Below are 23145 nucleotides of genomic sequence, written 5' to 3' on the forward strand. Positions count from 1 at the left end.
ATTATAAATATGTAATACAAAGTAGGACAATAATATTTTATTACAATACTAAAATCTATTAAAATCGTCAATCTAATTTTTACAAATCACTTATTCTTTACTCAAGCATAACTAGCAATTTTTCTTTTCTGCTCCACTTCGTTCGCTTCTTTCCTTTAAGCAGCAGTTTTCTGAACAACAGTGTACACCCCATTACCCCAAATCTTGCTGGATGGTTCACGTGTTGTCCCCTCGGCCGTAAATCTTTGATGCCGAGCGAATTAAGTCACCTTTACGGCTGCGGATCGTGTGAAAACAACTTTTAACGTGTCTGTACCTCTGAACCTTGATCGAGATTATCAGCGCCGATGGTGCTAAGAAATTGTCCAACAATAAGCACGACATAGGAACGTAGTAGTAAATTCTAACAATGATTAAAGCGTATTTACTCGTTCACTTTAAAATCTATCAAAGTTCATTTAAAAAAAAATCGATACTGAGCTTATCGAATATATTTTAATCTTTGCATTCTGATATTCTTAAGTTCACTTGTATTAATTACTTCTCTTTACATATAGTATATGTGCGTAACGGTTTCTTTAATCAGTTAATTAATTTCATGTCTGTCCGAACAATGAAAGTAATCTGACAATGCTGTTCGAGGAACAGGGAGAAACCGTTAATGTAGTCGCGGTATACAAGTTAAAGATATGTACTCGGACGCGGAGCTAGTTTCCAACGCGAATGACGGGAGGGACTCGTGTGCGTAGACGACGGAGGTCGCTCGGAGGGGTCGTTAAAGCTCGTAAACGAGATAGACTATCGGCGGAATTTCCTTGATCCTCGATAATGCGGTGGAAACAATTTGCACGCGTCCGTTTGCCGCCGTGGCGAACGAAAAGCAGACTCCGCGCTTGACTTCGAGACGTATCGATCACTCCCGTCCCGTACATTATGCTACTCCTACTGTATGGCTTTCTCATATCAAATTAAAACTCATACGTGTTCTTGAAGTCAAGAATTGTTCATCAGAATTAGCAATGACCATATAGATAAAAATTATCGATGAGGATTCATTTTCTTTTACGTTTTTTTATTTTATTTTTAATTAATTATTATTGTTATTTTAATTTTTTTGACACATCAGATATTTATTATATTTAAATCTATAGAACTTATTTTTCTGTTTGTAAATTGACTTCAGCACCTGACTTTGAGTGTCGTTTTCATTTTCAAATGCAAGCAATTCCCTCTGTAAATTTCCAGGAATTTTGTAAGATCTTGGAAAAAAAAAAATATACACCGTCGTAAACGGCAGGGAAAGTCGAGATGGAAAAAGGCGGAAAAGGAAGGCGCGCGACCCGAAAACCGAGGATTAGTTTTGACGCTGGAGATTTAAAGAGGATCCTTGGAATCCGTAGATTTAAGAAGTGCGTGCCTCCAGTTTCTCCCCTCGCCATCCGAAATTCGGAGGGCAAATATGTACTTTTCTGCTCCCTGTATTTCGACGATCACCAGTTTCTTACCCCGAGTCACGATCATGGGAATTCCATCGGCAGATATATTTTTCAACGTTCTAAGAAACGTCTCTCTCGTTTTATAAGCTATGAATTAATTTTATAATTGTATACTCAGATTAGGACTACGACTATCCATACACCCAGCCGGATTATCTGAATTTATGTATACATATACATGGTTCGGATACATAGTTATCTGCATAATATCCGGATATTTAAAGCAGCTTTTTATTACGTTTAGAAACAAAAGTGCATCTTGGTCATCACTAATGAATTCATGATAAGGATATGGATAATCCGGATTATCCGGATATCCGACAAAATTAAATCCTAGCTTTCATTTAAATAAATGGAACAGACAACTAAGTGGAGAAATTTAAAGAAGGGCAAATAGTTCTTCAATAAATGAAAGTATTATTACAAATTGCATAAGAATTGTACTCATCAGGATCAATCATGTCGAGATAGATAGACATTGAACACTGTCTGAGGTCACTACTAAAAATGTTTCTAATAAAGGATGATGTTGAACTGAAAGATTTCTCTGTTAGGAATCTTCTTCATTGGTTTCGGAGCACGACAACTGCGGGCTCGGGATAATAGAGTTTGCGTGTCCATGTGCTTCGGTTTTACCTGTACGCCCGGTTCCTCGTGTATGCGTAAGGGTTGGGTATCAAGAGGGGAGGATATTGTGACCCTTACAAACTAATCCGGATTAAATTTGAATCCCTGGCTATGTGGCTAGGCGATCCGCGAACATGTACTGCGCCGTCTTGCAGCATACGATTGAACTCGTTACGACGTTTAACCCTTTCTCCGACTCCATTTAGATCACCACGGGACTGGAAACCGAACTTCTGATCCTCTCGGCTATTGTTTGTCGTTCAGTGGTTTTGAATTTATTCGTCGGTCCATTCAACTCGATGTTTCACAGCACGTTTCAATCTATTAAATGATTATATCCCTCTTTTTTTACAACTCTGTTATTATCTATACGTTCTTTTCGAGTAAGTTTAACATGTACTAAATACAGAAAAAGAATTATATTTTTTTTAAATAAGCACAGTTCTGGGACAAGATATTGCTGTTTTTACTAAATAGAGAACAAAGTTTATACTGCAGAATGTAAGCTATGCAACTTCTACCACGACCACGGGGGAAGCTAAAGACAAAATCGATATCGCTTTAACAACGTTGTTCGGATTATATTTGTTTATTTTTTTTTTACATAAATTTTGGTACTCTTAATGTAAAATATTAAACGTAACATTTCGAATGTAGATTACAGTGGCGGGTGTTCATAAAAAAATCAATACTGCGACAAAATAATCGAAATAAATATAAAAACATTCATTAAGATTTTTAATATCGTTCATATGAAGAAGTTAAACAGGAACGTGGTTAAAACACAATTCCGTCTCTCTCATCATTCTGTAGAATTCAATGAATTTTGTATAAAATTATTTGAAAGTGCAGACTTGTCGAACGTATTCCTAGGGTGGACGCAGAATCGCGGCTGAGCCCATCGTTGGGACGTGGAATCGAATAAAACAGAAGTTCGAAATTCAAAGCGGGCCACGTCGAAACACCCGAAACGTATCGTCGTATACTTCCACGTACACCCAGTAGATAATGCCTCGACTGTCGTGGAGCACACAGGATGTGCCAAGAGTGGAACACCGGTAGTGTGAGCGCGAGACACGCGAGGAGGACGGCACGGGCACGGGGGTTTAGGATTAGCTGAGTTGTGTGCGTTGGATTTCGGATTTGGGCGGCGGGCGGCGCACACTCGACCAATAATCCTGGATTAATCCCAGGTTCGACCGTATACATATATACGTGTACACATGTAGCCGGTCTACGGACGCGCACATGCCCACCGGGAACCTATATTCTCGCGGCGAGCGAGTTGCTCGTGCACGCTCGCAAGGGACGCGAATGGAGCCCCGGTCAAACCGAGTGACTGAAATATACGTGGTCCCGCGCGTGTATGTACGCGTGCATACGCGTGTACACACGGGCACAGTTCTACTTATGCGTGCACCTGCAGCGGGTAGGACGGACGCACACATCGGCGTGGAAAGATGGATAGAGAGCGAGAGAGAATCGGGATCAGGACTCTCGGAGAGAGAACCAGGCTGTGCCGCCAAAGGATTTGGCTGCACGCATACAAAGCCGCCGCGTACAGGCTGGGACACATCGATGTAACGGCCAAAGATAATCCTCACGAATACAGAACCTGGATAATCCCCGTGTAGGACCCGTATATACGCTCTCCGGGTCCGGCTGCCCGTATGCGTGCACACGTACGGGCCGCACCACCTATCACGGGCGCGGGATGATGGTCCGTACAAAAGGGTGGCGCGCACACCGGGAGAACGTTGGCGGGGGTGGATCAAGGGTGGCGACGCGCGGGGAAGGCACGGAGGACTGTGGCAGAGCACACAAGGTTTAGAGGCTAAGCGGCTCATCCCCCAGGAAGCTTTACATCCCGTCCTGATACGACGGGAATTCTACGAACGATTCGAAAGATATCCTCTTTGTGAGCTGGCGGCTGGGGTCGAGGCGCGAGTATGCGCGACGCGGATACGAACAGTGGCGCGCTCCGTATATGTAATGGTTTGTATGGAAATATTGGACGGCGTGAAAGATACGTGAGACAGATCCAGAGACTGCTCATCGTAGGGCCGACGATTACAGAAATGTTTTGAGGGATTTCGTTTGTTTGATGCTTAAGGAACGATTCGAGTTTTGGGTGAATGCCTGAATCGGTTGCATAGGATGAAATGGGTATAAAATACGCATTGCTTATATATCTGACTTTCATTGAGATATGGTAGCAAATAACGCGAATTAATATGAAGTAAAATTATTGATTCATTGAATAATTAATAATCGATAACATTTCCTCATTAAAAAAACTCGATTCAATAGATTTCTGTTTAAGAATATGGAAAATGGATCGCACGAGTAAAGGATGTTTAATATTAAGAAATACAATTCGTGAAAGAGCTAAAATAATACGCACATGAATATATAAATATCATATTTATTACGTACCTAAACTCCATCCTTTTTAGAAAAGAAGATAGATTATGGTTCGTGGTTTTTTCGGTTTAAAGCTCGAATATTTATAAAAGCTTATTTCTCTCGCGGTGGAACAATCTTCCACTCTGCATTAACTCATGGAGTCCCATATGGATTTTATCTCTCTCGTGGGCGAAGAAAAATGCGAGAACGCATTCGCAAAGGTCCACCACTCCTCCGACCATAATCTTAATCCTGGATTAAATGATCCGGGGTTTGTATAATCTAGCCATTTTGTCCCTGAAACGAATCTCGGGATTAGAGAGTCTAAAACCTCGCAGTCGTACTATGACGATAAATCCTTAGATCGTATAACCTCGATATATGTATGTACGCGCGTACACACTCTTAAATACATTGCAATAAATGTCACGTTTTTAGCTTTGATAGATTCGAAAATTTTATGCTGTTTGTTCCTGTCTACTAAACACCATTTTGCGATCTCATGCTCTCAGCGTTATTTGCAAGAAATGTTAAGATTAATTCAAGTTCTGCCTTGAGAAATTTATAAGTAAATTCGATGATGCGATTCGATAAATACTTCCGGGAAATTATATCCATAATCCATGCATTCAGAATTTTATGATAAATCTCTTAATGTTCGTCGCAGATTTCAACGAACGTCAGAGAGAATTTTTATGAAATTATTTCGTAAAATTTTTCTCTGACGACAATAAAATTAGATAAAGTGAATAATAAGATAAAGTACTAATTTTAAAATGCTCTCAGGTACATTTCATTATCGCCGACCGTAAAGTCGATTTCAATTAATAGCTGACAAATATTCACGTACAATAAATAGGTGGTAGTAAAAGTTCTGAAGCTCCTGGTCAGATTATTGCGGCAGATTTCTCGTGTCAGGATAGCAAGACGCGAGCAAGGATTACAGAGGTTCTTCTCGGTTCGTACCATCGCATCGCACAGTTCTTGTTGTTAGCCTGTTGCGTCGGACACCGAGAAAGAGAGAAACGATGAAAGTGTAAGCCTTTACACCTCCCGAAGGTGGTGCGATTTCCTTACAATTAGGACGATCCTGTCTACCCCTGGATTCCATCTTCGGCTCATCTTTAACATGAGAATTGGGATAAAGAGCGAGGAAAGGCACTAGGATATCAGGAAAGGGAAAGGTGGACATTCCGCTCTTGGCAACGTCCCAGGATATGAAGGCCTGATCCTGAAGGATTTTTAGACTTTCCAGTCTGGAATGTGGACATGCGCGATCTTACGATCCCTATTCTGCGATCCTGTTGCTCAAGGGTCATTTCCTACCCTTTTTTACCTTTCCTTACCTTGTTTGTACTGACTGACTATTATTGAATTGTTATTTCGATTATCTCTGTTGAATCGTTCATTAAATAAATACAGTAAAGCGAATTTCAATTTCTTTTTCAAGTATAATTGGCNAGGATCTGATAAATAAATTTTATAATTACTTTTCATTATATTATATAAATTTTATATTTGTGATAGTATATAATACTTATTTGCTTGTGTGGTTCACTGAAGTATTAGAATGTGAAACTATCGATTCATCCCTAATAATTTGTAGGCCTACTAGACATCCCTTGTATTAGGAGCACATTGTTCGGTAAGAAGTATCCTACCCTGTAGACGCCTTAAGCCGGTGTTCATTGGCGGGTCAGAAATCGGGGGTATATCCTTTTTAGTCGAAAAATATGTAAATGAGATCCTTTGTTTGACACCTGCCGCCTTATTTTTGCGAATGGGGCAGTAGAAGACCGGAATAGGTAAACCGGTCCACACGTCTTGGATTCTAGAGACGTTTCATGACCCAAATAAGGGCTTTTGTAGGACCCCGACGATCAGGGAAACAGCATCGCAGGATGCTTCGTCCTTACGCAGGAGCTTCACGTATCGTATGATTCCCACTCACCTAAGTCCTTCCTCAATAATATTTTCATTGTTTCATATTCCTCTCATATCCACAAACAATTTCTTTTTAAATGCTCCAATTCGTTTTCTACAGAATATAAGCTCATGTCTAAATGTACTTAATGAAGAGAGATGATCCTTGAGGAACTTTTCTCGGATCCGTAACTAATTGATTTGCTAACGTTTCGATTGCATGTCAATTGTCTGAATTCGTTTTAAGAGATCGTTAAGGGGTTATAAAAGGGTATAAAGATTTACGAATATAATCAATTAAATAATGCTGGACTTCTGTGAAGCGAAAGACGTTGCAATTTAATTCAAAAATAACCGATCGTCATTAATCAAAACAATTGATTTTTTCATGAGTATTCATTAACGGATGGCTTGTAGAGAGATACAGTTACATAAATGACAGTGTTTTATTGGTCGTTGTTTATGGAGGAGATGTACAACGGTGTACATTGATGTTAAATTAATTACCCTACGTCTATCTTATGCCTAATCCTGCTCTAAATAATCTGCTGGATTATATAATCCTATCATTTAAGTCTTAGACTAACTAATCCTTGAAGCGTCTTCGGCAAACAAAACAGCAAGATTGCACAATCTTAAGGATTATTTAATACAGGATTAACAGAAAGACAGCCGGGTCCGTTATGTAAATTTTTCTGTCGATTACTATACATCGATACATAGTAATTCCATTTTAATATGATCTTAAATAATATTGAAGAATATATTCTTCTGAAAATGGGATACGTATTACAATCCTGCATTTACAGTTAGGAAATGGTACATCGTACTGTCCTTCAAGAATCCGGATTACAATGTATTCTGTTGTTGGATCTAGATCTGCTTGCTTAGTTTTTATTATGTAAAAACGTATTCTCCGTATAAAATACAGAATAAGACGTTCGTTCAATAACCATCGAAAATATAAATATATATGAAACATTTGTGGAATAATTCAGTATCGATGAGAACAACAAAAGGAATACTGAATCAATCAAAGTGAGTGAAATTATTATAAATTTGCACTGGGATAATCGTCGAATTCTATTTGACCCAATTTCATAATTCGTTCAACAGGCGTATGTCATGACAGTTTTAATTCGTTTTATAAAGATTCATTGAAAATACGCGAATTATAAACCATTTAAAGATTAAATGTATTTATAATATATTTCTGTCCCGTTAAACAAATTGACGACTAATCATTTTAAAGATCATCCATGAACAAACTATGCAATTTAAGAGAGAATACTTCTTAAAATCATTAATTAATTAAATTCTTGTACGAGTATCTCACGTGGCAATAAATAAGTTTTTTGTCAATTTTATTATGTACTATATTTAAAAATGCGTCTCCTTATTTATGAAACAATTTTACAGATTTAAAAGTGGTTTTATTTAATTAATAACTCTGTTATTCATTTCATAAAGAATTCGATACTTTTTTGAGATCCTTAGGATCCTTCAACAATCTGATGGTTCCTTATCAATTCTCTCCATCGTTCCTGCTCTCCTGGGATAGAGAGGTCACACAGTAGCCTTACCTACATTTCCATGGGACAACGAGTTTTAATAAGAGCTTCATTCACTAATAATAATCTATAGATTCATAACCAAAGCATTGTACAATCAATTCTTAATATTTCATATAATTATGCATCGCGATGTACAGTAGCTAATTCATACATGTATAACACTGCGTAATGTTTCATGCATGCATGATTCTAAACACAATAAAAAATACAAACACATATAAATAAATATTTTCTATACTATAAAGAATTACAATAAACATTGTCGATGATGGATTTTAAATAAGACTGACGCTACGTCAAAAATGCTAGCTATTGAAGAATTTTCATCTTTTGGACCTTGAAGGACCTTAAACTTTAAGGTATCGCGAGCGAGTCCTGTCGTTCTCATGATCTCCTGATATTAAAACCCCTTATACTCTATTTAAGTCTAGGACCAACATGATCCTGCAACGATTCCGCGCGGTACCTTGCTGCACGGCGCAGGTATTATTCTCTGTTTATAATATAGAATCCTGATACAGAAAACGCTTTGATTTTAACTGAAACAGGATACTACCCACTACCTAAGCAACGCACCACCGTAGCTTTCAGTTTCTTTTATACATTCCTGCTGACCTAAGGATTCGTTTATCCTTAAAAGCCTGCGACCAACCTTTCCGTTTCACGTATCCTTTTTACTGGTAGACGTAAATCCCTTTCAATTTTTCGTCGAATCAAGCAAAATTGTATAATGTTCTACGCTGAACGCAGTGGAATATTGCCTTTTGTCATGAATATTAACAAATTCTTCATATTATACAAAGAGATTATTTCCTTAATCGAACAGGATCTCTTCACAAGCACTGAAATGCTTCTATAGATTCATTTATTTGATAATTTTAAATATTTAATTTGTGGGGATACATAGAATTTATGTTGAACGTTCGTTCTGCTTTAAGAAGATGCTTATTACCCAGAATACATTATGTTTAATACATTTCATTATTTTATAATACGCTATTTTAATGATATACCGTTTAATCGGAGTTAATGAGTGCATCCGGAGAAACGAGGGATGTCGAAATTTTTAAAATACGGCCGGAAGCTTAAAAATACGTTCAAAAGATTTGCAAAATCTTTGCAAGGTGGATCGCATTGTCTGCCTTGAAAGAATAATACGTTCGTAAGCCATTGCTCGCAAATAAGTCAACTCGTCCTCGAATTAATCCTTGATCCTCGAAGCAGGTCGAAATAATCTGAGATTAAAGCTCGCACTACACGTACCCGTGGAAATGAGGTGCACGTATACTCGTACATATGTATGGTTCTAGGTACGTAGGTATGTGCAACATGCACGTGCGCGCGTATGTGTGCGCGCGCGCCTCAACAAGAGAATAGAAGCAAAGAAAGTAAGAGAAGAAGAAAGGTGAAGGGAAGAAGGACAGCGAAAGAGGCCAATGCAAAAAAAATGTCGGAACACGATCTTAATTCCGTAGAATAGGGATCGCCACAAATCTCGATCTTCCTGCTTAGCCGAGTTGTAGCACGGTCGATGAGAAAAGGGTGGAAGCAGGGAGAAAGGAAATAATTTCCCTGGGTCGACCTGGTTAAGATTCATAATTTACGATCTTGGAAATAATCCACGAGCGCGGAATAGGTGAAGGGAGAGAAGAAGGGACCGGCAGAGGGACGTACGAGGTGGCCGGTGGGGAACGGGGAGGAAAAAGTGTGTGTATGAAAAAAGAGAGCGGAGGCAGGACTTATCCTTTGATCCAGGATTTATTTAACTACGGTCCCAGCGCGAGCTTATCCCGGGGGAGGTTTTAGCCATCGAGGGGCAACGCTATTGATTTTTAGCTCGAGGATTAAAAGCGCACTTCCGTCCGTGATGCTGTATGTACAAGACAATGTGTGTGTATGTGTGTGTGTTTGTGTGTCGCGCGTGCATCGTATGCATGTGTTACAAAATAATCATCAACGAGTCCGAGGCAAAAAGATGGATATACAATTTATCATGGAAATATTATTATACATTGAACATGTAACAAGTAGCTTGAAATATATCTACAATTTTATTTATCATTCGATGCAGGGATAAACGGTGTTTCAAGAACGGAAATTAAAGTCGTGAATTTCGAAATACATTTGAGAATAGCACATGGGATATTATAAATGCAAACATCATTGCTGTGAAAGAATACAGCTGTGTTAAAATGATCGCAAACGGTGCGATGTAGGGATTTACGTAAACGTTTCATAAGCCTTTTATGTCGCAATCGTTTTAGGTAGCGTTTATTCAACTTCTCGAATAGATAACTTAACTTTGGCACAGTCATAACTGGATCTTGATCTCGAAATGGTGACGCGTTTTCGTCGCAGAAGTTGTTGCCGATAACAATCGAAATTTATCACAATTCTAGAAACGAGGTCACAGATATTCCAAGTGGAATTTCACACTTTCACCTAATCTGTCTCGATGTTTGTCATATTACGTTTAGTTTACGTCACGATAGCTTATTTTCGTCGGTGTTGTTGCACACAAGACAATTAATTCCTTGAGCAAAGAATGTAATTCAACTGTTACCTCTTAATAATAGATATGAAGAGGCGTTTTAAGTTAGTTGATATAGACGTGGTGTATTGCAGAGCAGGTACACAGCATCCATAAGCCTCGATCTTCATCTATGCCCGCGACGACGCGACGCGTCTCGTTCTTCATTGGTCGGTGAACAGCGTTATCTGGAACGCGATACCTTGCGACGCGGCGTAAGCGAGCGTGCGAGTAGTAGAAAGTGCAATGAACGGCGGATAGGAAATCCGAAAGCTAACGATGCAACGAATGCAATGAAAAGGGGGTAGATAAAAAAAGTCGCGGCTTACGAGTTGTGCATGACGACCGATCGACGGTTTTAGGAATATACGGCCGGTTATCTTCATGGGTCACCGGCCACGGGTTCCAGCTTAATCTTCCACTAAGAGAGGATGGGAGAAAGCAAGATGACGGAGAATCACAATCGGGCGGAGAAGAAGAAGAAGAAGGGTCGACACTTATCTTTATCCAACCGGCTAACAACCGTTGAGTGCCACTTGGCTCCTTCGCTTTACCACCGTAACGAACGATTAGTCGCTATGTTTTAATCTTTTGCTGCTCGACTCTCTCCAGTTGTTCCACCGATCTGTAATCTCTATCGCGACGAAGTGGCCACGACTCTCAAAAGCGTTCTCTGTGACGATTTTTCGATGTTTGATAAGCAAACTGCCAATATTTAGAAAACGAAATTATGGACAATATGAAAAATATCCATTTGAACAATTGAAATCTACGGGACATACATAAGGCGAATAGATAACTTAACTTTGGCACAGTCATAACTGGATCTTGATCTCGAAATGGTGACGCGTTTTCGTCGCAGAAGTTGTTGCCGATAACAATCGAAATTTATCACAATTCTAGAAACGAGGTCACAGATATTCCAAGTGGAATTTCACACTTTCACCTAATCTGTCTCGATGTTTGTCATATTACGTTTAGTTTACGTCACGATAGCTTATTTTCGTCGGTGTTGTTGCACACAAGACAATTAATTCCTTGAGCAAAGAATGTAATTCAACTGTTACCTCTTAATAATAGATATGAAGAGGCGTTTTAAGTTAGTTGATATAGACGTGGTGTATTGCAGAGCAGGTACACAGCATCCATAAGCCTCGATCTTCATCTATGCCCGCGACGACGCGACGCGTCTCGTTCTTCATTGGTCGGTGAACAGCGTTATCTGGAACGCGATACCTTGCGACGCGGCGTAAGCGAGCGTGCGAGTAGTAGAAAGTGCAATGAACGGCGGATAGGAAATCCGAAAGCTAACGATGCAACGAATGCAATGAAAAGGGGGTAGATAAAAAAAGTCGCGGCTTACGAGTTGTGCATGACGACCGATCGACGGTTTTAGGAATATACGGCCGGTTATCTTCATGGGTCACCGGCCACGGGTTCCAGCTTAATCTTCCACTAAGAGAGGATGGGAGAAAGCAAGATGACGGAGAATCACAATCGGGCGGAGAAGAAGAAGAAGAAGGGTCGACACTTATCTTTATCCAACCGGCTAACAACCGTTGAGTGCCACTTGGCTCCTTCGCTTTACCACCGTAACGAACGATTAGTCGCTATGTTTTAATCTTTTGCTGCTCGACTCTCTCCAGTTGTTCCACCGATCTGTAATCTCTATCGCGACGAAGTGGCCACGACTCTCAAAAGCGTTCTCTGTGACGATTTTTCGATGTTTGATAAGCAAACTGCCAATATTTAGAAAACGAAATTATGGACAATATGAAAAATATCCATTTGAACAATTGAAATCTACGGGACATACATAAGGCGTATAATGGAGGGAAATATTTATTCTCTCTAAAAAATCATAAGAAATATATAAGAATATATCGTATCCGAGTAGTTTTAGGTTTTATAAATAATTACAAGGCTTTTAATGATTGAAGCCGACTGAACTTGATACGTTTGAATGAAGTGTCGAGGTCTTCGCATTACTAATCTCCCTTGTTCGATAATTCAAGTAGTTTACTCGACACATTACGTATCATGCATCTATAATTAACTATATCTCTTCCTAAACTGCAGCAACTCATGTATCTCTATAAATTGACATTAAGTATGTATGTATCGTAACTATCGTTTCATCAGAAAATTATACTCATTATTTACCCATTGCATTTATCACAAAAAATATAAAATACAAATTATACTATTTCGTATACTTTGCACATTTTATTATTTTATTATAATATTTAAATGTCTAAATGCGTAAAGGCTCCGACCTAAGACTTTTATCACGCTTAGAGTGAACTGTATCGAATAGAAGGACGATTTATTCGATCACGGGGATCGGTTAATTAAAATTCTTGTGGAACGTGAGGCGTCGGCGTCGGCGTCGGCGTCGCTGTATCCAACGACAGTCAGGTGCGGTGTAGCGAATGGTTATGGGACGTCAGCGAGTAATGTGTGCGTCCCTGCGAGCACGAGCTGTGTAAATCGTATTAGGGATTATTGCACGATCAAAAATATCCCCGTAGGATAATCCCCGAAGGTGGGAACGATGTGTGAGTGGCATTAACTCCCGTGTGTACCGCGAACCGTGTAGGTATACACTGATCCCCCTCATCTTCGCTCTTTCTCTTCCCACCGCGTCTCAGGCTACGTTTCCCCGGATGTGTGCGTACCGCGTGCATATTAGTTTGTGTGCGTTCGCCACACCACGTCGTTGGCGAAAATCCACGCCTCTGCGTCCTGTTTTCGATTTATCTTTCTCCTCTTTCCAGACCCGCAGGTGATATCATCGATGCCTCTCGGTAATCATTGTTTCAAAATTGATTATTCCCGAGTATCTTTTAAGTTAACCGCAGTTACCTTCGTATGTTGAAGTCTTTTAAGGAAGCTCATTTTAATATTTTATGAAAAAATCATTTATGATGGAGATAAATAAAACAACGTAAATTATTTTTATTTTACGCATGTTGAATACATAAAGATAAATACAGAGAAACGAAGTTTGTACGTAATGTGTATTTAAAACATTCATATAACAATAGGAGTTTTTCCTGGACACGGGTAATCATTGGATTACATCGACTGAAAGGAGATCTCGCGAAAAGCTCGTCGCCTACGCGTGCTTACGATTCATACATATATGCTCGTGTCCGGGGAAATCGTTGGAACGGATCGAATCGCGGCGGTCATCGACGTACCTACCGGTAAGCCGCGCTTTCGCGAGCATCGTCTTCGACGCGAACAGGAACTCGAACTAGATCTCTGCGTGAATACATCCAGGTGAATACATAATGTGTAATCCTCGGGGTATGCGGACTCGGCGTCTTAAGCTAATCTTGTTAGGCGTTCTAAGCCTTCGGCTGACCCTGCAGAGCGGACTTTTAATCCCTTAACACGGCTACGCGCACTAAGATTTTGCATAAGAAAGAAATAGGATTGCCCTGCCCCTGTTCAAAGGTGACGAGCCGTATTCCGTCTTCTTCGCATCTTTGCGCAACGTGAATATGTTGTCTCGTATTCTGTTTGTCGCCTGGGAGAACGGAAATCCCTTCGTTTGAAAAAAAAAAAGAGAGAAAAGAGTAAAGAGGAACAGATGCCGATGGGATCTGTTACGCGCGATTCCCTTTCGCGTTACGTTAGAAGCGTCAGCTTAGAAAATTCGAAGCGTAATCAGACATTCTCTTCTCGGCAACCGTACGGGACAGCTGATGAAATTCTATTCGCTCTCGTATACTCGAAGTTAGAAAAACTATTTATATTTAAATAATACGCTTGAAAAAATTGTATAGCGAAAATGCTAGCCGTTTACGTCTAGAAAAATTAATTAACGTGTCCTAGTAAAAATTCATACAGTTAAGAAATGAGCCCGAGTCCTCGTGCCTATATTTATAAGAGCATTAAAGCTCCTATTATGAATGTACAAAGAAGCGCTATGACTTTTTTAAGGATAATTAAAAAGACGCTAATCTGAGAATTAATATTTTCTTCCCTTATTATCCCAAATGGACTAACGTTAAGGCTAAGTTCGTGGAACAGAGTCTTCCTGTTCACGTTTAGTCTTCTTCGTAAATACGATGTTATATGTTTTCTGCTCATTTGGTTTATGAATTTTCCTTTTATCCGACTGTGAATAGAAATAGCTTTCCACTGAGTGTTGCGCTTACATTCTCGGTTAATCGACGAATTAAAATATCCGTCGCTGCTGGCCTGTTATCCAAAATAATTTACAGGCTCCTGAAAAGAATGCGTGTAATACCTTCTTATACGACACGCTTAGGAATAGGTACTACAGTAAAACCTCCGTTGAGGTTTTTATCTGACGATGGGAACAGTTTCATAGAATCCGACATAATCTTCTGTGGAAGAAGAAATCACACGCGACTCGGTGAGCCGCGGCTGAATGTATTGTAATAATAGAGTGCGTTTAGACAGCGATCCCATAAAAGTGTAAGGAAGAAAGAGAGCAACGACGAGGGGAAGTCTTATCTACCCTGGTCGGCTAGAGTAACTTTATTTCGAGGCGAGATACGAGTCTCTCCGCAGCTTTTAATGTCTTTTCTCTTCGCGGTTTGATTAAGAGAACCGGAGCTCGCGAGAAAGGTCCCGTGACAGGAAGGCGAGAACGAGAGCGAAATAAAGATAGTGCGCTGAAGCTTTGAGTAATTGTTGCCTTGTGCCCGTCAGCTCATCAAAAGTCACATCCATCTGCCGTGGCTGTGCCGTGACAATTAAAAGCAGAGGTGAAACTTTATGATCTCGTTCGCTGCTGGTTATTCGATCAGATAACGAGAATTTATGTCCAAAGTCATGCTGTCCGAATTTCTATCATATTTCATCGAATTTATACAGATTAGTACATTATATCTGAAATTGGTCTATGTTTAATGTAAAAAATTCAATATAATCGAAGTCTGATTTATGTTATATGTATATTCTTGGGCAGCAGTTATGTCGTTCAGGCGCGGTTTCTTCGGTATGATCGAAAGAAAGATGGCAATAAGAGTTTTTGTAGGTCGGATACCACCGATACCGAGCTAGGTATGGTACGAGTAAGTGGTGGTTTTGGCAAGGGGATGTTCTGATGCGATTTCACGCTGGATTTGCCTAAGATCTCCGCTAAGGAGCCCTTTAACCCTCCCCTTTCACCCTTCCCTAACCGTCACCCTTCCATCACCGATTCGATGCTCGTGGCTCCTGTCTTCTTCGACCCCTCCACTCTCTTTACCTTACCTTAGCTTGCTTCGACCAGCGTCAGTTCCCGAGAAACCCCCGAAGATTACGTGCCTTAGCACAATGTCGCCTAAAATGCCTTCACTGTTTAAAACAGCCGGCGGGTCTATTGTATTTCAATTAACTCTTCTTAACGCAACCTACAGAATGGTCTTGTTTTTTTGTACATAAATGAACAATATAAATTACAAATATTAGATAAAAATGAGAAGCTACGAGGAATGAAGCAATAGATGGCAACATCACTTGCAAAATTAAATTGACAGATTCTACGGAATTTCATAGATATCCGTTATTCCTCTCATTGAAACATTTTTCCAGGAAGGAATCTTGCACTTTCCTTTGCATATCCGATCGTCTTTGATCTTACTTTACAACACGCGGCGAGCTCTCATCGATCTTCCTAAATATTTCAGATCGTCCGAGCAAGTGGAATAGCTAAATTCGGAGTGTTTCTCAGCCGAAGGGGGTTCAGGTTTTGCTTGAAACCCTCCCTGGATTAGGAGCATTCGTGATGCGCGTATATCCGTGTTTTAAGGACGCGTGCAACCCCGCCTGTGTACGTATATACGTGCACGTTCACCCTGTGTATGTATCCTGATTTGTGCCGGTCTCTCTGCGCGTGTATGCAAACCCTTATGGCTTAAGCTAAAGCTAAGGCCGAGGTTCTCCCGTGGGATTACTACGTCATTCTGCAGGACTCTCCGGTCGCCGGAAGGATCAGCTCTCTTCCTTCTGAGGATTTCGCGGAGAACTCCATCCCGTTTCTAAATCAGGTTGTCAGCCGCAGGGCTGGATCATTTCATTGCCGTTTAGCGATCCTCTTCCGATTTTTAAACAATCCTTATTAATCTGCCACTCGCAGTTCTGAGGTCGTTCCAAGAAACTGGAAACATCTTGGCTTCGGTAAAATTGCACGACAGTAATCTACTTCGACACTCGACTTCGTTTATGCTGCTTAATATTGGATTGATTCATTATAATAGCAACACTACGGATATTACAATGCGATAAATCGGATAATCATTCATGCCAATTTTGCCCATTCTAAGCCGGATCTGAGTTGAACACCAATTGCATCATTACACTTATCTCTAAACGAATTGTTTTTGATTATCTACAATATTACTTATAATAGTATTATATTAATCTCAGTCATTATTTTTCATTTTGTAGTTAATTTTCACTTTTGTTACTGTATACTAATGTTTTTTACAAACCCGTACATTAATAAGAAATAAATAAATAATATACAGCATACAAGCACAATGGCTTATCTCGTTTAAAATACAATTCCCGAGGAGCTATTGAACACTGTTACACAACGAAGGAAAAATCCATTCGCCAGCTTTCACCCTGATATCTCGGGCAAGAATTAAGCAAATATCGGCGAATACCTCGAGCTTGTGGCTGTCTTCCTTGAAGACTTTCGAAAGTGACAGGCTGGTTACACCGATAAGGAAGTTCCTTGATATCGCTCGTCAGAATCCAACGAAATAATCGGTCCACCCGCGCGCCGCGGCGTACTTCTCTACCGATAATAGACGACCGGAACCTGTCCTTGGTGCCACTTAAATCATCCCCCAACGAGTTGCCGCTTACAATAACTCGTTACCGAAAATCCAAATTAAGCTCCTTAGTAGAGAAATTTACGAGACGTTCTCCCTCTTCGGGACGGATCCCGCGCCTCCCACCCACGTCCCTCCTTCCGCTGTCTTACGAACTCTCGTCCCGTCCTTTTCCTTCGCTCGTCGCAGTTTACCAAAGTAATTTTAATCTTTTGGGCATAGCGCGTGCACACAAACCGTTCGGTTACCGCGGCGCGCATCGTCGCCAAATCGTACGAAGCTGTGCAGATGTTGGAAAACAAACTCTTTGCTGACGCCTGAATATGCGTATCCGCGTGCGTAGGTGTGTGGGTACAGATGGATACAGGGAAACGGTGTATGAGCCAGCGGCGCCCTTCTCTTATTCTCCGTCTTGTATAAGAGCTTACTCTCTAAGCGTCTTAGGGCAAGTTTTCACCCTTGCTTTCATTCAACGGCAACGCATAGGTAGAGAGAATGATCGCCGACTATCAGACAGTGCGCGTTTGTTCCTGAGTTTCGGATCGAGGTTAAGCGTGTACGGCGAAACACAAAAGGATTTGTATTTGCACGAGTTCTAATGAATTTAAATAAATCGTTTAAAATACAATTCCCGAGGAGCTATTGAACACTGTTACACAACGAAGGAAAAATCCATTCGCCAGCTTTCACCCTGATATCTCGGGCAAGAATTAAGCAAATATCGGCGAATACCTCGAGCTTGTGGCTGTCTTCCTTGAAGACTTTCGAAAGTGACAGGCTGGTTACACCGATAAGGAAGTTCCTTGATATCGCTCGTCAGAATCCAACGAAATAATCGGTCCACCCGCGCGCCGCGGCGTACTTCTCTACCGATAATAGACGACCGGAACCTGTCCTTGGTGCCACTTAAATCATCCCCCAACGAGTTGCCGCTTACAATAACTCGTTACCGAAAATCCAAATTAAGCTCCTTAGTAGAGAAATTTACGAGACGTTCTCCCTCTTCGGGACGGATCCCGCGCCTCCCACCCACGTCCCTCCTTCCGCTGTCTTACGAACTCTCGTCCCGTCCTTTTCCTTCGCTCGTCGCAGTTTACCAAAGTAATTTTAATCTTTTGGGCATAGCGCGTGCACACAAACCGTTCGGTTACCGCGGCGCGCATCGTCGCCAAATCGTACGAAGCTGTGCAGATGTTGGAAAACAAACTCTTTGCTGACGCCTGAATATGCGTATCCGCGTGCGTAGGTGTGTGGGTACAGATGGATACAGGGAAACGGTGTATGAGCCAGCGGCGCCCTTCTCTTATTCTCCGTCTTGTATAAGAGCTTACTCTCTAAGCGTCTTAGGGCAAGTTTTCACCCTTGCTTTCATTCAACGGCAACGCATAGGTAGAGAGAATGATCGCCGACTATCAGACAGTGCGCGTTTGTTCCTGAGTTTCGGATCGAGGTTAAGCGTGTACGGCGAAACACAAAAGGATTTGTATTTGCACGAGTTCTAATGAATTTAAATAAAGAATTAAGGAAACATCGTATTATACCATTACAAACAAAATTAATTATATATGCTTTAGCCTTCTTATGGTACAAAGGATTTTTAGAGGATCTCACCGACTTTATGTTTATAAAAAGTTATAAATTTCTTTTTAATCTTCTTTAACCAATTATGCAAGGTACATGTAAAAAAGAATGATTTTTACACATTTCATTGTCTTATATTTAGCCCATATTATTGAGATATGTTGTTTATTAGGATAGGTATGCGATCTCCTGTCTCTAAGAATCGGCTAACTCTTAGGTAGATTTAGAAGGTTTCGTCGCGTGGCTGGTGATCTTATAAGCTACACTAGCTGCGAGGTTATCTCATTACATCTTATCTGGTGCTTGTGCCCCAACACGAGCTTAGCGGCGCTGGAGAGCTTAAATCGCACGCGAGACCGCCGGCACGGGCTGTGCTTGCACGCAAATCGTGCACAATAACATGGCTGGCGAAACTTTTTCTACCGCTGACTGTACAAATCCTTCGGATAAACGTCCGCTCTATAGCGATCGCTAATCATCAAGGCTTCGCAACAGACACAGAAACATTATTAAATAGCTTGATTTTTTTATAAACCGAAAAATGCATTTATGTGTACGGAATAAAATTCGGTAGTTAATGTGAGAAATGATTAAACGTTCTATAGGAGATTTAATATCTGAACTAAATCGTGTCGGATGGTTTTGGATACAGGATGCTGAAAACACGACGCGGGATATCGAATTCAAATGCTGGAAGGGGGTGGAAGGGAAGGAGAGGACGGGTGTAACAGATAAAGTGTTCGAAAGAGTTGGTCGCTTATCTGTAAAGGCCGGCATCCGCCGGATCAGCTTCAGATACCGAAACCACCCACACTTTCCTTCTGTCGTGCGCGCTTAGGCTAAGTTTCCAGGAACGGAAGCTGGGCTTCCAGTGATCGCGAATACCGCCACGTGCGGAAACGCTTCCTTTTACGCGACAATCTCATCGATCAAAACTTAATTTTATAGTAGAACTCGTGGACAAATACTTATACGATAATGCAATAAATGTATATGGATGTTTAAATAATGAATGAATATGCTTTAAATATTTTGATGAACTCCTTCAATATAAATAGGATTACAATTTTGTGCGGCATACAAAGTGAAATCTATTAATATCAAATTACCAGAGAATATCGTGAAATCGATTCTTGCTTTATATGAAAATAGCAAAACTGTCGTCGTGTTTGAATTTATGAACTTATGATTAAACGCGCATGAATTATTTTATTAGACAAAAATTCTTTGTTACCTCCTTATTCTTTAGTCGAGGCTTCGGAACAGAAGTTGATTCGATTTTGTGAGATTAGGCAAAATCTTCTTGGATTACCGAGTCACCAAGACGAAGGGGAAACCTTAGGATCGAAGTCTTGGTCGTGCTACCGCTCATCTGCATAGCGTTGCTCTTCCGGACATACAACATTAGATGCCGCGCGATTTTTTGTTTCCAAGAGAAAGAACGTCTACATTATTGTAAGACACTTTTTCAAGTAAAATGCTATTTAAAATTAAGAAATAAGTACGAATAATGAATATTTATTTGTACCCCATTGAACTTTGAATTTCATAAACATAAACATAAAAAGATCTTTTAAAATTGCAATCACATCACAAATAACTCGTGTAAGAATTTATCGTAACAATAAATAATATATTTAGAAAAGGATGTCAAATTTTATTATTCAAGTTATTCGTATTATTCGAATATAAAAATTTTTCTTGCACTCTCATGACAATGATCTAAAATCATATTTGCCGATTTAAACGTCCCCTAAGAAAACACAGGAGGGGAGTCGAAGATATAAAAAGTAATATTCGGTAAAGATTTTTGGTCTCATTCCCTTGGCAACTCAATGCGCACCTAAAGAACCCATTATCACAGTAGCGTGGAATGGGGGTGATCAAGGGGTGTCGAAAAATATGTTCCAACTTTTTATCTTGTATCAGCACCGCCGACTTGGCAATGAGTGCAGGGAGTCCGTTAATTTATCGACTGGAACTTCGTTAAAACGTTACCTAACAGCATGAGCCATTGCAAACGATTTCCACACGTTTTCCACGTTGCACATTTTATTACAATAAGACGATATTTTGCGAACATAATAATTCTACGAATGGAATTGAACTATCCCTCTATCGTTTTGGGAAGAATGAAACTACTTATTAAAGTGAGTTACAGTGTATGTAATGTACAATGTAAATCAACTATATTTGATGGGAATGGAAAGTTATCAGCTGAACCGCCAATGAAAGAAATCTATCAAGAGAAAAGTTGGTTGGCTTCTTCAAGGGTTGTTTTTGGGATGAATCTTATCTCGCGGCGAGGACTGTCACAGACGAACCGTCCTGACACTTCCGTCGTACTTCCTTCACGGCGTAAACGGGGAGATAACCGGAAGCCCGATAGGGCCTGCACCAGAAATGAGAAATGTCTTTGCCGTTGCAGAGATTAAAGATTTTACGGATGAGTGGTTGACACTTCTTTCTTCTATTTATTATTTTTTCCCCAGCGTATGAGAGAAATACGCAAGACATTAATGAAACTTCAAGGGTGTTCCTTATCCATCGGTTCCTTTGTTTATAGCATTATTATTTCTTCACGCAGTGATGAAAAATAAATTTAGCAGTCGATTTATCATATATAAATACGTTTATAGTTTGAAACGAAAAGATGTGGAGAAATAAGACGGAAGTGTCTGGAGATATTCACAATTGGTGAAACAAATATTAAGGCAGCAGAGGTAGATTACATAGCGGATCTGTGCGCATCAAGGGAGGTCGCTAATAAACAGACCGCATAATACGGTGCTCCGTGGTCAAATCTGCGGGGTAGAAGCCTACCTTAAACCAGCTGATCCCCGTACAGACGACGACGCTAGGACAGGGCACCTTAATGAAAACTATACGTCCCTGGATTAAGGTGGCCACTGGTCAGCCTCCAGTCCTCCTAGGCAGGACCTGTCTTATGCAACCTGTGCCGGGGTAGGGACCCTATGCCAACCTAGCGTATTAGATGGAAGTTTAGGGCATTAATACCTAATATCGTGCCACCGGCAGTAAATCCTTTTGTTGGTCATCTTGCCGCAGAGACTTAGCACCTTACATCACGTCCAGCGTCGATAACGTTTACTCCATCAGTTTACCATTTAACGTGCGAAGTTAATCAACCATTAAGACAAAACTGACTTATATACTAGAAACAGTTAAGACACTGTTTTCATTTAAAATAGTATATTTAGCTAGTAAATTGTTTAACTTAGGATATAACATTAATGTCAGACATACGGTGGTTAGAAATAACTAATTATGTAAAAATTTTAATTATAGTTAACATAATCAATTGCACTATATTGTATAATAATGATTCACGAGGTTTTCGTTTGAGTGCGTATGTATTGCGTTTGCTCCTCGTCGAGAATGGGTGAATCCAAGTTTCCCTCCTTCTCGTTCTTTCATTCACTTCCTCCTCTCGTTCTCCATTTCCTCGGTTTCGTAGAAGTCTGGGATTATGACCTGAAGTGGGATAGACTCCGGGACTTAAGTCAGGGTTACACAAGGATCGCAGCTATTGTGCCATCGCCCAGCTCTTATTGTCTCGGGATAGACGAGTGGATCTGCATATGCTTAGCGCCGGAGTTAGACTTCTCTGAGCGATCTTCAGGTTCACGAATCATCTGGACCCTCGAATTCAAATCCTGATATACGAAACCGCGCGCCTATTGTCAGTCGGACGATTAAAGCCGGAACTAGCTTGATTGTTCAAGTAGCCTCGTTCTCTCGTCTAACGATCGAAAACTTCTCTGTCGAGACGCTTCTGACGCGATGAGACGTTCAACGTCTGCTTATTGAATCGTGAAAATTTATCAACAACCTGCGAGCTTGATATTATAATTTTCGATTGTTCATCGTTTCTTTGCACTTATACATATCTTGAGATTATAATTGTATGAAGTACGAAAATGATTACTTCAAGAATATAGGAAGAAACAAAATGCATGAAATGTACAATTTTGATTTCAGGAAAAAATCTTCCGGTACACTGTGTAGTTGAAACGATTCACAACATCGTAGAGACTCATGTAAGCAACTCACGAGAGAACTGGCGAAGGCCCCAAGTAGAAACAGACTCCTATGTTATTATCCCCGTGGCCATGCCTTTTCAAGTAAGCATTGTGTATATCGAGATCAAACATATTTCTATAACGAATCAATTTAATATGAAA

General features: G+C 40.3%; 1 protein-coding gene across 4 annotated transcripts in view; it reads left to right on the forward strand.

Moving 5' to 3' along the window:
• dve (SATB1_N and homeodomain domain-containing protein dve) overlaps positions 1-23145 on the forward strand; it is a 36920-nt gene that overhangs the window by 8642 nt on the left and 5133 nt on the right. For all 4 annotated transcript variants that reach the window (XM_018031076.2, XM_018031074.2, XM_018031075.2 and 1 more), the window contains one exon: positions 22943-23085. In XM_018031076.2, the coding sequence (XP_017886565.1) occupies positions 22943-23085 (143 nt within the window). The remainder of the gene's footprint in view (positions 1-22942; positions 23086-23145) is intronic.

This window comes from Ceratina calcarata, unplaced genomic scaffold (assembly GCF_001652005.2).
Source record: "Ceratina calcarata isolate Rehan_Ccalc_2016 unplaced genomic scaffold, ASM165200v1 scaffold546.2, whole genome shotgun sequence".
Lineage (NCBI taxonomy): Eukaryota > Metazoa > Arthropoda > Insecta > Hymenoptera > Apidae > Ceratina > Ceratina calcarata.